This window comes from Micropterus salmoides, unplaced genomic scaffold (assembly GCF_014851395.1).
Source record: "Micropterus salmoides isolate LMB-PRFRI ecotype aquatic unplaced genomic scaffold, ASM1485139v1 Ms_hic_scaffold_1, whole genome shotgun sequence".
Lineage (NCBI taxonomy): Eukaryota > Metazoa > Chordata > Actinopteri > Centrarchiformes > Centrarchidae > Micropterus > Micropterus salmoides.
This window is the reverse complement of record NW_024040040.1, coordinates 29,987,382-30,004,224: the sequence shown is the minus strand read 5'-3', so window position 1 is coordinate 30,004,224 and position 16,843 is coordinate 29,987,382. Positions and strand designations below refer to the sequence as shown.

The following is a 16,843-nucleotide window of genomic DNA, read 5'->3' as shown; positions in this document are numbered from 1 at the left end:
TTTACGTTAGTTTTCGTTAAAGTTGAAAAAATTCAAGGCCATCCAGGCTTTAATATCATTAAAACAGTCAACCAATCTTGTTAAAGAACCACCATCATTTCTTTTGATGGGCAGGTAGATTTACGAATCATCTGCATAGAGATGGAAGCTGATATTATGTCTTTTTAAGATATATCCAAGGGGAAGCAAATAGAGTGGAAAAAGAATTGGCCCGAGAATTGAACCCTGGGGAAATCCACATGTGAGGGACACAGAAGGTGAGACAGAGCCACCAAAACTGATTCTAAAATCTCTGTCTGACAAGTATGACCTCAACCATTCTAAAGCAGTGCCCTTAATCCCCATGCCATGCTCGAGGTGAGAAATAAGGATGCTGTGGTCAACTGTGTCAAATGCTACTGTAAGATCTAAAAGCATAAGAACTGCATAATCTCCAGAGTCAGTTGAGATTAAAAGATAATTAAAAACTCTTAAAAGTGCGGATTCAGTGCTATGAAATGTCTTAAAACCAGATTGGAACACCTCAAGAACACAATGTGTGTCTAAAAAGGACTGCAACTGTAAAAGAACTGCCTTCTCTAAAATCTTCGAGACAAAAGCGAGTTTAGACATAGGGATAGTTTGAAATTGCAGATGTGTCCAAATTTGTTTTTTTGATGAGTGGCTGCACCACTGCCTGTTTAAAATAGGCTGGTACAGAACCTGACGTAAGGCTGCTATTTATAATTTCTTGGATGTTAGGTCCAACCTCTTTAAAAAGGCAAGGTGAGACAATATCAGTTGGACAAACTGAGGGTTTCAAATGTGTAACAATATTTTTGAGAGTAGAGATGGATACAGACTCAAATTGGTTGAAAACAGCTGCGCACTCTATGGAAATGGAGGGCTCAAAAGCAGGAAGTGAAATGCTTGCACTAACTGAGGCAATCTTATCGACAAAAAAATGGAGAAATTTTTCACAGGCATCAGAGGATGCTACATGATAGACGGATTGGGGAGTTTTAAGAACAGAGTTAATTGTTTTAAAAAGAACATGAGGTTTGTGGCAATTATTTGAAATAAAATCTGAGAGATACTTGGTCTTCTCAGCTTTAACAGTTCTCTGATAATTGTGCAAACTTTCTCTAAGAATGCCATAAGAAACCTGCAGATGATCTTTTTTCCATTTGCTGGTTCAGATTTGGGTTTTGAACATATGGATTTAAATGGGGCAATGGTGTCAAGAATGTTGCAACAAGTAGATAAAAAAGAAGAGATCAACTCCGCTGTATTTCGACAAGCAGAAGATCCCATAGCCTCCCTAGCAATATTAAAAGCACCAGAGAATTGCGCAGCAGTGGTGGGTTTGATCATCCTGCAGATACGAGGTGGAGCGTATTGCTTAACGGTTCCATAGGGAAGAGAAACGTCTAATGTGTGACCATGGACCTGTGTCGGACCAGAAACAACCTGTGTAAGGTTAAAGGCACCGATAAGATTTAAAGAAGTCTTTTGCCAGCGTATTTGAAGGACAACACACATGAATATTCATATCCCCTACAATTAACATCCGGTCTTATTTCGGCATGATTTCAGACAGGAAATCAGAGAAGTTAATGATAAAATCCTTATTACATTTAGGAGGTCGATATATAACTGCACATAGTACCGGCTGAGATTGACCCAACACGAACATGGTTAGTTCAAAACTTGAGAAGGAGACCAGTGGCAGCTGTCTGCAGTTGTACTTTTTCTCGAAGATAGTAGCAAGTAAATGCTCCGTACTTGTATAGCGCCTTTCTAGTCTTTTCGACCACTCAAAGCGCTTTTACACTACATCTGCATTCACCAGTCACACACATTCATACACTGAGCCTAAGTGCTCAAACGGAAACTAGCATTCACACACATTCATACACTGGCGGAACAGCCACCAGGGGCAAATCGGGGTTCAGTATCTTGCCCAAGGACACTTCGACACACAACCAGGGGGAGCCAGGATTGAACTGCCGACCTTCCGATTAACGGCCAACCCGCTCTACCTCCTGAGCCACAGTCCACCTCCTTGACCAGTAGTCCTCAGAAAAAGTGCTCAACTCACCAACATTCAGCCAGGTTTCAGTAACGAGGTTAGATAGGATAGAACGCCAGATAAGCTTCACCAGCTGTCTGCTGCGTTTCGACCGCTGCTTGGAGCAACTTCTCTGGGAAAGTGATGGCAGATTGTACAGGAGGTGAGCAGGTATCTCTGACAGCAGAGGAGGGAGAAAAGTTTTCTGTCCACCCTGATCATATTTGATCAATGTTCCCACAGAGAATCGGAGATCAAGCAGCGTTTGGCAATCGTAGACCAGCAGAGTCAATATTTTGTATAAACAGTGACACAAACAGCAAAAATACAAACAAATTTGAGAGCGACGGCCGGCCGGCCACACACACTGGCGCCATCTTCAAAATCGATTCAGTTCAACACCAACCATGTGAACCTTGCCTCAACCAAAAGATTAAGATTAAGAATTGTTGACTTGCATGAAGCTAGAAAGATACAAAAGTATCTCTAAAAGCCTTGTTCACGATAAGACAAACGGTCTATAAATGGAGAAAGTTAGGCACTGTTGCTACTCTCACTAAGAATATCCGTCCTGCAGAGATGACTGCATGAGCCCAGCGCAGAAAGCTCACTGAGGTTAACAAGGATCCTAGAGTGTCAGCTGAAGACTTACAGAAATCTCTGGACCATTGCCAGGATCTCTGTTGAGAACATCTACGATATGTGAAACACTGAACAAGAATGGAGTTCATGGGAGGACACAACACCGCAGGTCTGAAGTTTACAAAAGAGCACCTGGATGTTCCACAGCACTACTGGCAAATATTCTGTGGTTCCCAGCACCGCTGGTACCTTGCATGTGTGGCCCCCAGCCTCCTCGGGCTTGGACCCCTAAAAAGAACGAATAATGTTGTCATTATTAATAGTTTTTTTAGGCATAGATGGTCCTGCCTTTGTCCACCTTGACTGTTAAGATTTTTTCTTTCTAGACAATTATTAAGCCAATAAATTAAGATAATCAACACAAGTTACTGTTATCAGTGTTGAGGTAGATTGAGCTGCTACTGCACCTTGCGGAGCTCTCTGCAAAGCTGTGAGATGTTGGGCCATTAATGAAGTGGCGGACACCAAAAGCCAGATCAGTTTTTCTTTAATGTTCTATAGTGAATTATTGACTGCCAAATTCAAACCAGCACTGTTTAGCCATGGCCATATGAGCTCTCTTCAGGCCGTAGTGATGCACATGGTTTTACTCTTGTCTGTGTCCCAATCGTGCATTGCCTGTCAGCCAGTTGCTTCGCAGTGTTGTTCTCCGGGATCAATGTAGTTTTGTGACAATGTAGTTTCCAATTTCCAAATTTTGGAAATATAATGGACGGTCACAAATATAGGGGGTTGTGTTTTGCTTGACCACATGTCTGTTAAGAACTATCCTTGGTGAATTCTTGTATCCCAGCTGCTCTTACTGTGTGTTAAAAGTTTGGAGTAGTTCTCTTATAACTTTCTCATCCTCCTTGACTGGATAGTATGACAGGAGGCCATCTCCTTTGCGATACACTTGGAGACAGGTGTTGTGCACTGTACCCATCTTTCGTGGTAAAGTTTGTGTTTGGTGCTTTTTGTGTGTATAAACAGTTCATTCATCACACTCGTGGCTGCTCCAGTCTGTCTTACCAAACTTCGTCCTCACACTGAGGTCAGCAACCCCCCAGCAGCAGCTCTTACATAATATGGAAACACAGTATCAGATATCTAACTCTTAATAGCACTTAAAGTCACTCTTTTTGGGTGCTGCCTACTAGAGGCCAAAGGCAATTTCTTGTTTTCTACTTAGATACTTGGGAAGTATCATGAAGCAGGACAAAAACAGCACATTCTTGAGGATGGGCAAAGAGGCAGGTCATAGGTGGAGCTGAGGTGCCCGGTTGCTGAAACCATGTCCACCTAGCTTGAAGTGACCAAGTTAGCACATTCTAAGGAGCTAATGCTATATGCTACTCTGTGTTAGCAGAGGAAGCTAGTTGGCTAAATCCCCAGGGGCTTTTTGGTTGGCGGTTGGTAGCCTGTGGCCGTATCGTGACCAACTTATACTGTAGGTAAGTTAAGACATCTGTTCGATTCTTTTCGATTCGATTATGTCAGGAACCGTTCATCAGATCACCTTCCGACGTGGCGGGTGTGTTTCTGCGGACCAAAGTGCAGTCTTGTGTTTGGTGCAAACTGAACACGCAATCAGAATTAATAAATATACTAGAGAACAGTACTGAGCGTTCTGCAGCAACGACGTTGGGGAACACTTGCGGGGGCACCATAGAGCTGCTTGCGTGGGTAGGGATTATGCTGCTCAGCTCTGCAACAGCGAGAGCGGGGTGCACAAGCAGGGACGGGGCTTATTTGCTCCAATGTGATAGTGAATTGTTGAAAGTGAATTATCGTTATTACGCAGGTTAGATATACAGTATTAACTGTACATTACAGGTCCAGAGTGAAACTGCAGTGTTTCCCACAGGATTTTAAGAGACTATGGTGGGTGGACCACGGACCCTCTCAGGGGGGTACGGGGGCATGCCCCGCCCGAAGGAAGAAAATTTTGTACATTTTAAAGTTAAATGCATTAATTTTAAAGTTAAATGCATTCATTGGGTGCAAAAAAATTTGCACTCTTGTGAACAATGTTGTGCTCTAGCCAACTATTTAATCATAAACCCATTGTATAGCTATAAATGGTGAAGAAACAAAAGTCAACAGATTTAGTTAATGTTTTACCAGCAACCCTAGCTTAATCACCCTCTCACAAAGGAGTGACAGAAGTAGACCATAAACGTTACCGTAGTGGTTGTCTCGAGTCGGATGCCAAAGTGTGTGAGCGTGCAGCAGCGCAGAGCAGCGGTGCAAAACACAACGTTAGAGGTCTGAAACGTTATTATGAGATATGTGAAACTATTTTTTTTTTTGAGACGATGGCAGAGCAAATTAATTAGTCAGTAGTACTGATTATATGTGCTCTCATTGAACCCCCCCCCCCCCTCCCCACACACACACACATACACACATACACACATACACACATACACACACACACACACACATACACACACACACATTTGGTGCATCACAGTTGGTCTTTGTCCATATTTCAAGCTGAGCAGTTCACAACCAGTAATAATAAGATGTTAATTCTTATGTGCAACATGTTTACAACACCCCCACGTCGGGGCGTGCTGCTTCTGCATCACCGTCTCCGAAGTTTCGGCTCTGAATTTACATGAATATTCGACAGTAAACGAGGTAGCTGAATCCGGTCTTTGATCTGGATCTTCATCCCCCAGGACATTCAGCCTCTAGTTTGCATGTTTCCATGCCTCTCTCTGTCTGTGTATTTGTTTGTTACTGTTCTCTGTGTTAATGCTGTTCTTCTCTTGTGTTTTTGTGTGGCCTGTCCTCTCTTCACCTCTCTATGGTGGGGAGAAGGTGGTGTGGCTCAGATCCTACCTAGGTGTCGCAAGAATTCTGACTCCAAATTGGCATGTAGATATCCCCTGGCCAGGACTCTTATTAAACATGTAAAATTTTGAAAAGATCTGGTGATTTGAAGCAGAGGTAGCACAGATACAAAATGTGAAACATCAAAACCCAGAAATTTGGCACCACAGTGTTCAATGTAAACTTGAAAGCTGTGCAATTTAACACCACAAAGGTCTTCAAATATTTTTAACTCTGTAGTTGTTTCAACTCGGTCTGTTAATATGATTGCTTATTTTGGCCAAGAGATGATTTCTTTGAGTGATAATAAATGGCAAATGGACTGTCTTTACACTACATATCACATTCACCCTTTCACCAAGAACAAGAAAACAAGAACACATTCTGGCCACAGCTTTAAATTAAGGTTGTGATTTACCTGAGTCAACCCAAGTGGTTTAGTAATGGATAAAAATTCAAATACGGAGATATTAGAGGTTTTCAGACCAATGCCACTGACTGCCCTTTCAAAGCTGCTTAGTCTGATTTCAGCACCTTGGACAGCGGCACATCAGTTTGGGGGAGACGTACGTCTGGTTTCCTGCAACCTTTTTGCTTCGCTGAGGTAATTAAGAAGAACAGAAGACGCTCAGTCCATGTAGGTGCACTCATTTTGGCCTCCATAGCCATGCGGGAAGTCTACTGTGACGTGCATCTTCTGTTATTTGCCCAAAATTATGTTTACAAAGCAGAGAGAGACACAAAGATAGGCAGACAGACACAAATGTGCTGCAGCACTAGTGTTTTTGAATCAATCAGTGACCCTGCCGACAGAGTATTTTCTGTGTCCCATCGAGACAGACAATGCACACCCTACCATAGCCCCTGTGTGTTTGTTACATGGAAGCCTTTGTGACTTTGGGTGGCATCCTGTCTGTTCGCCTCATTGTCACCGTCTGTGAGTGCTGCTCCGAAAGGGTTGCCAGTGGTGCTTCCCTCCTTCTCTCTTCTGCTCTTCCCCTCTCTCCGCTACTCATCTGCCTTTCTTCCTTTCATCCTTCCCTTTTTCCATCCTTGTCTTTTTCCCTTACTCATTCTGTAAATGCTCTTTCCTGCTTTACCCTCCTTCCTTACTGTCCTTCTATAACTCCTCATTCATTCAACTCTTCATCCTCCTCTGACCCTCCGCCTGCCTTTCCCTTGCTGTCCTTTTACCACCTCTCCTCCTTCCGTTTTTACCTTCCACACCCAGCCACAACAGCCAGTTGGGGGTTCTGGCCTCTGCGGTCAAATCAGGATCTCTGGTTGGAGACTGGGACAAGGGTTAAAGGGTGACTAGAAGTGTAGAGAGGGAGGGAGTGGGCAGTGGGAAGTCAGGGAGTGGGAGGGGAGGCGCTGTCTGGCGGGGCTTGGGACATGAACCAGACAGACAGTGAAACGTCACACCAAACCCAGACTCTCCGACTGTAGTCGCATTATTTTGTGTGTGTCTCTTTGTGTGCCAAGTGTGTGTGTGAGAGACTGGGGGTTCACAATTTTTGTTGCTCAGAGTCAGCTGAGGCTGCAGTGGAGACAGAGACAGAGGCATTGAGCAGTACATAGCAAACACCACTGAATGTTGAGGTGTATGGGACTGGGATATCTGGTTTTGGGAGGATATTTGGCAGGTGAGAATGTGAGTGTATGTGTTGTGTATGTGAGCATTTTATGTGTGATATATTTCACTATGTAGAGGAGTTTATGTTTTGTAAATATGAGCAATATTTCAGTGTGTGGATTTGTGCTCTATGGAGTGTGATTTCAATAGCCCCTTGTCACTAAATTACAGTTGTAAAGTAGTGCATCATCAGCGAAGAGGGGAAACTGATTTTCGATGATCCATGTTGTCACTGCAGGTTGCAAGCTGACTGCGGGGGGACAGACATCAGCGTTGTGCAAAGAACCCCAGGGAGAGGTTTGGCCACACTCACTTGACCAGCACCAGGCCTTGACTACAGACTTCTCATCAGGTATGAAAGTCAACAACATGTTCCAAAATCACACTTTCAAATGAAATGAAGTAAATTAAAACTATTTGAAAAAACTATATATTCCATGATGCAATAGCTTTTTGGTGTTGCTTATGGTATCTTAACATAAATATAAACAAGGGGGTGTATAATATTTGTAGTTAGTATAACTGGATAATAATAGAACTTCCAAAATCTTTATCCAGTTCTATTTTTATTGATGGTGAATCGTTGGGTTTTGTTTCAGATAACTTAAACATTACAGTTTGCACTAATTAAGAGTTATTAATAAAATCTCTTACTACTCCTTCTCCTTCCCTTCTTGTTCTCCTTTCTCCTCATTTTGTCCATTTTTGCCTCTATTATTAATCACCCTCAACAATTTCTTTCTTCCCACTTTTTTAATCTTTTCTTGCCCCGTTTCTGTTCCTCCATGGCACTGTCTCTGTTGTTCATTGTATCCCTCTTGTCAGCCTCCATGGCAGGTTATTCAGATCCTCTGGGCTCTCAAACCAGCCCTGCCCAAATGATGGATGCTGGCCGGATGGGAGCTTTTTCAGGTATACGCCCAGTATCTTCAAGCTGCCACACAGCAACACTGCATTAGCACAGATGCTGGTACTACTACTATGATAATAGAAGCAGTACTAATAATACTAACATAATTTCCTTCATAGTTGACTTTTCAAACGTTATGTTGACATGTGCTTCTTAAAAATTCTGAGCTTAAATTTTTTTAATCTTCTGATGGCAATAGTTATACATGAATCATGTTTACACACACAAATTAATATTTGCCTTCCCCAACTCCAAAAAAATATATCTGTTGTGAAGTCTTCATGTTAAGGGACCTTTTATTTTAAAACTTTTATTTTGAAATTACTTTGTTTCAGTTTCCTTCTCATTCCACTCATCCTCTGTTATGTTTCTGTCTTTGCTACCTGTGCACTGACAATAAACTACAGAATGAATTTTTTTTTTGTACTATAGTACTATTTCCATTCTGCAAGTAAAGAGCTTAATTCAAACTGATGACTCTGTGTTCTCTAACTAGAACCCCGTAGTGGTCAATCTTTTAGCAAATCAGTTTCCGGGGTCCAGTCCCCATCAATATGTCAATCCTTTTGCTTACATTAGCAATACCAATAAGTTTGAATTGAAGTGTTGAGTGATGGTACAAGTGGTAACCCATATTTGCTTTTAACTAAACTCAAAATGCAATTGTTTTCTTTGCCATTATGTGCCATTACAGAAACAGTGTAACAGTATAATTTCATGGTGCTTTCCGCTGAAACACCTATTGCCCATCTAATGCCTTTATTTATATAGTGACTTTTTTTCTCATGAAATATATTTTCTAAGCTTTGGATGTTAATCAAAGTCAAATTATAGCCAAAAGAGAGTTGTTGTTTAATACTGTACCAAAAAAACATTGAGACAATGTTTCTGTATCTGGCAATCTATATATATGTTGGACTATTAAGTGTTAAGGAAAAGGTGATTCAAGTTAACTGTAAAATGCACCATTAAGCAACACAAGATACTGAAGCCTTTTTTACTTTTGGCATTTATAAAAATGTGTATTTTTATTATTATTTTTAGTGACATTATAGTTATTTGATTATTTTTAGTCACTTGGTACAGTCTACTTATAGTTAAGTCAGTGACTTTCCTTAGAAAATATGGTTGTCAATCCCAAACTGAATACAGCCAGACCTTCACTGTTTTTCTTGCTCACTACATTACATTACTTCATCTTGAATACTTGCATACATTCTATATGTAAACTCAAATACTGTTCATGGTCTGGAATTGGCTTGATGAGCAGTTATAAACTCTGCCTAACATTAATGCAAAATATTATTTCCATTAGTTAATGTAAAATTAAGTCTATATCAATCCTGCACTAATTCCTTACGATAGCATTTAATCTGGACACCAAAAGATATCCAACTTAATGTAGCATTAAACCATTCACATTAGTACTTTCATAATTACAGATAAAATTACATTAATGTTATCTTCGTTTGCTGTTTTGCATTTTTGTTTTGGCTGTTTTGTTGCCATGTTTGCACTGTGTCATTTTCAGTGGAATTGCACATGACATCAGTCCATATATGTATTATTTTTTAATTGCAACGGGTAGATGGTGGATCGATGGTGATGGGGCAGTGGATAAGACATGTCTTTGGTGTGAGGGACCCGGGTGACATGTCCACCAATGTGTCCCTGAGCAAGATACTTAACCCCTAGTTGCTCCAGAGGCGTGCGACCTCTGACATAGATAGCAATTGTAAGTCGCTTTGGATAAAACTGTCTGCTAAATAAGTCAAATGTAACTCGTTAGATTTTTTTCTCATTCATTCCAACAACTGGCTTTGACTCTGTGGTCGGGAAAGCCACACTGATGGTGCAATAAGATAACTTTTTATTATGAATAGGCGCTATTATAGATAAAACTGAATTGAATTGAGATGATAGCCGATGATAGCTTTTGGTGAGGCAAAACTTGTTAGCTACATGCAGAGCTGTAGCTGTCACTAGCTTGGTATCTGCTGGTACTCCACAGAATGACATACAAACACACTCAGTATGAGCTGTAAGGCTGAGTTATGCCTTTCACTATGCCAACCTCTGCATACCCAGCTCTCACTGTTGCCTTAATGAGACCTGTCATCTCTGGCCGCTGAATTACTGCTCCAGGCTTGAACCCACACATATACTCTTTTGCCCTCGCTCTCTCACTCACACGCACACATTCCTATGAAAATACAGTTGACACTTGCTTCAGTGAATGGCCACAAAATTACTTTCTAACCCAATTTTCACCAATTTAGTTTACACACCACTGTGTCATGCACGCTCACAATCTTAATGAATTATCATGTCATGTATATTTGGACACATGTTCATAATCTCACAGAGGGTCTGACAGTTTCTCTCACACATACTGTAAACGTTCAGTCCACACACATACCCACACAGAGTATTCCCAGGAGCTGTGTAGATTGGATGTCTTTTGCTTTGTTTGAGTCATTCATGCTGCTGTGTCTTTTCATCTCGTACCTTGCCCTCTTTGGCTTTCTCTCTCCTGGTTTTTGTTTTGTTACCTCTCCCTCTTTTTCTCTTGCTCTACCTTGCTTTGTCAATGTACAGTGCTGTACTTGATTGTTGATAATCAATAATCTAATAGAGACAATGTTTGTGTCCACCTTGTTAGTGGTTGAGAACCTAATATAAGACTGTGCTTTTGCAGGATACTAAGTGCAAGATAGGTTTCCCCAATGAGCTGGGAGGACTACTGTAAAACTTCAATTAATAGCCGAGTCCCAAATAGCCGCCTACCCCGTTTACTGGCCTGGTGTGGGAACACAATTTGACAAATAAACGCCTGCCTCAATTTAACGCCTGGTCTAGTTTTTATAGAAGTTCTTTGGATGTATAAAACCTCTTAAACCATGTCCAGGTCGCCCGCTTTAGCTGCTTCTAAGTTGCTTAGATCATTAATACAAATATTAATGTTTAAACATATGATCATTATGTCAGTATGGACATACTACACATCATTAAATCGGTTGGATTCTCCACAATTCAATCGTTCCGTTCATTTAAGGGAAACAACGAGCCCCAAAGTCTAATTCTTATAGATTTACCGGTGTAACCTGCCTGGTACAAGATAGGAAAGGAAAAAAAGTGATGACTGCTGTTACCTTTGAAGCGCTCGTTAAGTCCGCTTGTTAAGTCCGAATGTGTCTGTTCCTTGATTATTTATATTCCTTTAGTCTGTAAAGATCCACCCATCAAAAGAATCAAAACAGCTTTTCATAAAAATTTATCCAGGTTGTGAATCCTGTCATATGAAGTCCATCTCTCTCTGTCTGCTAACTTCTCTCATCCTGCACTGTGTTGTTGTCGTGATGTTACTTCAAAATAAAAGCGCACAAGCCGTCTGTCGGAGCTAGATCAAATGAATGACATATATTTGATATTATTTGATAATTCTTATACAAGTATTATTCTGTTTGAAATAAATAAACAGTTTCATAGTAGTTTCAGTTTAGTGCAAAAGGAATTAAATGTGCTACTCTCTATTAAAAGAGAAAAATGTACCACCTTGGATTATAGTTGGTGTATCTTTAACAACAGTAGCATCGGTGCTAAGAGAATCTCCCAACACTGACTGTATACTGTATCTGTTTGTCTGCCTTTGATTGTTAGGTTTGTCCCAGCCTGGTGGGATTGGGGTGAATGTGGAGGTGGGGGCTGTACCCCTCTCAGCAGAGAGGGTTCAAAGTATAGCAGAACCCCAGCATCCCTCACACCCAGAGGGGTCAGATGCCCCTGTAGAGCCCCACAGCCCCATGCTCCCTGAACCCCAGGCTCCTTGCAGCCCTCAGGATTTGTCAGCAGGTAAGACACATGCAGATGAACTCACGTCACAGAAAGTTAGTTATATGAAAACAATGTCTGTATTAACCTGCTCTTCTTCAACAAGGCAATGAGTGCTTGATAATCAGAATTTAAATGGAAATTTACAACTGTGAGCTGCCCAAGGCAACTCAGCCAATTGTCTCGAGCAAATGGAGCCTCTGTGCCTTGCATAGGGGAATCTGGGCATAAGTGATGAAGATACTGTAAAACTTTAATTAATAGCCGAGCTCCAAATAGCCGCCTATCCTGTTTACTGGCCTAGTGTGGGTACACATTTTGACAAATATACGCTGGTCTCGATTAGACGCCTGGTCTGATTTTTGGATGTATAAAAACTCATATAGCCTGCCTGGTCACCCATTTCAACTACCTCTCAGCTGCTTTGATTGCGCATACAAATATAAATGTTTAAACTTTTGTCAGTATGGACATGCTACACATTGTACAGTTAGATTCTCCACAATTCCATTGTTCAGTTAATTTTACGGAAACAACAAGCCCCAAAGTCTAATTCACTCAGATTTGGATGATAAACAAGATAGATGAATAAAAAGTGCAGACTCCCTACTTTTGAAGTGGTTGTAAAGACCACCTTGTTGGTTATGCTTGTTTTCGTTACCTTGCTGCCTACAAAATAAAAGTGCCTACGCTGTCTGGAGCTAGATGCAATTAACAATTTGTAATTGATGTTATTTGATATCCAAATTTTTATACAAGTAATATTTATACTGGTTGAAATAAACCAAATAAAATTTGATGTTAGCCTAGTTCACACATTTGCTGAGCAAGAGATTTGTGTAAAGGAATTAAATGCCTGGGCTATTAATGAAGTTTTAGGGTAGTTTCCCGTTTTTGGTTCCCACCAAACTGAAATACAAGGGTATTTTAAGTTTCTGATTGACTTAAATATTATATCACATGGTAGAGAACCTAAGCTTCAACTCTGAAGTCGATACAGTATGTCACTACTGAAAACACTGCTATACTTGGTACACTTTTTGGCATATGATGTTGTGACTTTGTGCCATACATATTGAATGATTTCTATTCAGATGTTTTTCACCAATCCTCCTGCAATTTGCACAGATGGTACCTTTTTGGGTACTGCTTATAATTGTGTCATGTTTCTTTTAAAACCAAATATACCAATGGTTAACTAATAGACCTAATGCTGGACTACCTGATTTGTTCAAAAAAGGGGTGCAGTATACAGAGCAGCTGTCACTCTTTGCCTTTCTATAGCTTCCTCTTCACACACACTACAGCTGATGTGATTTAGTCATCCATCTCAAGGTCAATGCACATCTCATGCTGATATGTAGGTGGCTGTGGCTCAAGGGTAGAGCGGTCATTCAGTTATCAGAACGTCGGTGGTTTGATCCCCGGCTCTCCCAGTCTGTAAGTCTTAAGTGTCCTTGGGCAAGACACTGAATCCTAAATTGCTCCCAATGCCATTAGTGTGTGACAGTGGTGCCCCTTGGAAATTTTCCTAGGGGTGGCCAGATGGGGCCACTGAAAATCCTGGGGTGGCACACTAAACCAGAATTTCAGGAATTCGATTATGCAGTATATAGACTAGTTGAATACTACATTAAAATATGAGTTAAGGAATCACAGACTGAATTACTTTGTTTTTTTTAATTTTACAGTTAAAATTGTCTAATGTCCATAGACTAAAACCATTTCAGTTAACATTCCATAAACATCCTGTTTAATGTGTTATCTGTATGTGTTAGGCAATTAATTGTTCTTTAAATACGCTAGCTGACCTTTTCCTTAAAAAGACAAATACAGCTCTTATTTGTAGGAGTGCATTGATGGGGAGGAACAAAACATTTACTGGGAACAAGCCTACTCTAGATGAAGCATAAATATTTTTCTTTAAATTTGTATAACAATTAAACTTGAAATATACGATGTGTATGTATAAAGTTGTGTTATTATCTATTAACATACTATTTCACAGGTTTCGTGTTATTTTTGTTACAAGCAAATAGGATAGTTATTCTTGAAATATCCCACTTTTTAACCATCGATTTGACCAATGTCATATTTATATGTAAAACTGTAGGGCACCAACCATTTCAAAACCTAGAGAAAAACTACAATACTCTCTCTTGCTACTGTGTTTTTTAACATGTCAACAAATAGCATGGCTCCACAAAACACTCAACAAGAGAGATCGAGAGAGAGAGAGAGAGAGAGAGAGAGAGGATTACATTGACACAAGTTACAGTACCACTGTCACAAACCTAAATTAAGAATGCATTATTTAAGGAGACACAAACAAGCTCAGAGCAAAGGAGCCTACAGGGCTATAAGCAAAGAGGAGTGAGCTCAACACCACTGAAGTCAACAACAACGCGCACAGACAAGGTTTTAGGGACCCAGACCCTTTCTATAGCCGCTTTCCACAGAGATCCCGCAATTGAAACGTAAAAGACTGTCCGCCAATATATATCCCATTTCCAGCTCCGTACCTTTCATACAGCACAGCGAGCCAGCAGATTGGCCTAATAATCCCGAATAGGGATGGGGATCGTTCATTTTTATTGATACTCTTATTGAGACTGCTTAACGATCCGGTTCTTTATCGATACCACTATCGATACTTTACTATTATTTACTGATGGTTACTTGGTAAGACCAGACCCAACATGCAGGCATGAGGTAGGCCTGCACGGTATGAGGAAAATATTCAATGTGCGACGTAACGTTATATATTGAGATGACATATCACTTGCGATAAATAAACATATATTGAAGTGTACATATTAACTGCCTGGTTGTTTTTAATTTAATATTTTAATTACAGCTAAATGTTGTTTCTAGAGCAGCAACATTAATGTTTACAGCAGCAAAGTAACTCAATAACTTTATCTGACATCACAAGGAGTGAGTGACGTTTAGAAAGAATAACATCAGTCTGTATCAGTCCCTCTTCCTCTCTCGCTGCTGCAGGTAACGTTACCAGGTAGAAGGAGGAGCGGCTGGTGTGTCTCAGCCAGCAGCTGAGTTTTTAAGACTACAGACCAGTCTGTGCTCCAGACAGACAGCTTTCTATTTAGCTTGTTTTTAACATTTGGCTAATGCCAAGCTAGTGTTAGCTGTGCTTGTATTAGACATAACGTTACAGGATGAGATACTGAGGACAGAGATGATTAAATTAACCAATTCTACATGTTTAACGTTACATTACGGACAGGATAAAGTATTGTCTTTTTACTTGGAAAGGTTTTATTGCACGTACTTAAAGTAACGAGCGTAGTTGTCATCAACTAATGTTACAGTTATCCATTGCATTGCAAAATCAAACCGAATTGATGCTTGAGACAAAACATTACATCATAGGACCCGCAAGTCTCGATAGTCTCAACCGATCCAGCAATACAATTTGCCCATGCAGGAACCAGCAGCAGATTCAGAATGATAAAAGATGCTTTCACTCACCAGAGCTGAGGCCTCACGTGGAGAAAGGCGGCGCAGTGGTTTCTCCTCTGGACAAACTTCTGGATGACTCTTAAGTTTTTCAGACAGTCCACCAAAGTCGTTGTGGCCCCACAGTGTTTGTTGTGCTCCCGCTGTTCTCATGTTTTGCAATCCTTTCAGAGAGATGAAGATATAAACAGGCACAGGACAGTCTCCCTCAAAACATAACGTTAACAGCTGGTCACACGCGGCGCTGTCAGGGGCTCCAGTGTTCGTACGACGTTAGCTTGCTGTTAGCGATGGTGCTAACCTGTTGCTATCTGCAGACTATTAGCTCTCACACACAGTACAATACACAAAACTGTGTAGCAGTGTGATAAACTTATTATAAACTAGCCAGGCTACTAACTGTCTCTGTACATTAATTAAATGACACTTTTCTTTCTTCTGCAGCTTGTCGCTGCCTCCACAGAAAACACACACATTCGGCACAACACCGGTGTACTCCGATTTGCTCTGCCTGTTAATCCCGCCCCTTAACCAGTCACAATTTTAGAAACGTGATTGCCATCTGCATGGATTAATTGGATGCCTCTCCTAAAATAAACATCATAGTCTGTCACACCTCACCCACCCTCTTAAAGTGACCGAGCCTAATATGAGAACACTTGTATGCTGCTATTCACCTTTTAACTCAAACCAAGGGGTTACATAATGTATACTGTATATAGCATTTTATACATATGCTCCTTGCCAGGGGGGGACCACTGAGGTGGCCACCCATTTTGTTAAGGTGGCCGTGGCACAGTCTGATCCTAGAGAGCATGAAGTTTTAGTTCTCACCATGTGTCAGCTAACAGGGCCATACTAACATCCCACGTGGTCAGTGGAACGACGCACAAAGTATCAAAGCAGCAGGGACCCCAATGGTGCACTGTTACACAGCAGGTGGTAGAACCCCCTGTGCCTCTGTACTAAATAAGAGTGTCTTCATTTGGTGAACACTTTGGTGAGTTTGCACTATGAAGTGTGCAAAGATGTCTAAAAGTGCACAGCCCGCTACTGTTCTAGGACCCCAAACTGAAGGTTTATGGGTGGAAGGAGATAGATGTCATCAAATAGCCATAGAGTTGATATCATAGAATGAAATAAAATAATGCAAACCCTAAATGCAAACTGGTGCTCATTTTCAGCTTATTCTTCGTCTTCTTAAAAGACAGTTCTGGCAGAAAACAAGTGAAGATATTCTGTAAATTCTCAAATAAAAGCAGGTATTTAAATAATGACCAAGTCTTAATAAATAGTTGCTGCTCAGCACCACTTGCAGATTTTTCAAATTAAAAGCCTAACTGGAAAGTCAGGGATTGTGCCTGTTGAGCCACTGGAATATTGAAGTTTTTATTGGACATTATTATTTGTAACCCACAGAAGACAGTCAGGTTTTGCACATTTGTAGATTGCTTCCTGTCAATTTGTGGGTCAC

The 16,843-nt window shown here is 40.8% G+C and overlaps 1 protein-coding gene across 1 annotated transcript in view; it reads left to right on the top strand.

Annotated features, from left to right (window-relative positions):
• Nucleotides 1-16,843, top strand: part of LOC119882129 (microtubule-associated protein 4) — a 138,441-nt gene that overhangs the window by 58,026 nt on the left and 63,572 nt on the right. The window contains exons 4-6 of the mRNA XM_038692172.1: nt 7,387-7,500; nt 7,974-8,060; nt 11,719-11,910. Of these exons, the coding sequence (XP_038548100.1) occupies nt 7,387-7,500; nt 7,974-8,060; nt 11,719-11,910 (393 nt within the window). The remainder of the gene's footprint in view (nt 1-7,386; nt 7,501-7,973; nt 8,061-11,718; nt 11,911-16,843) is intronic.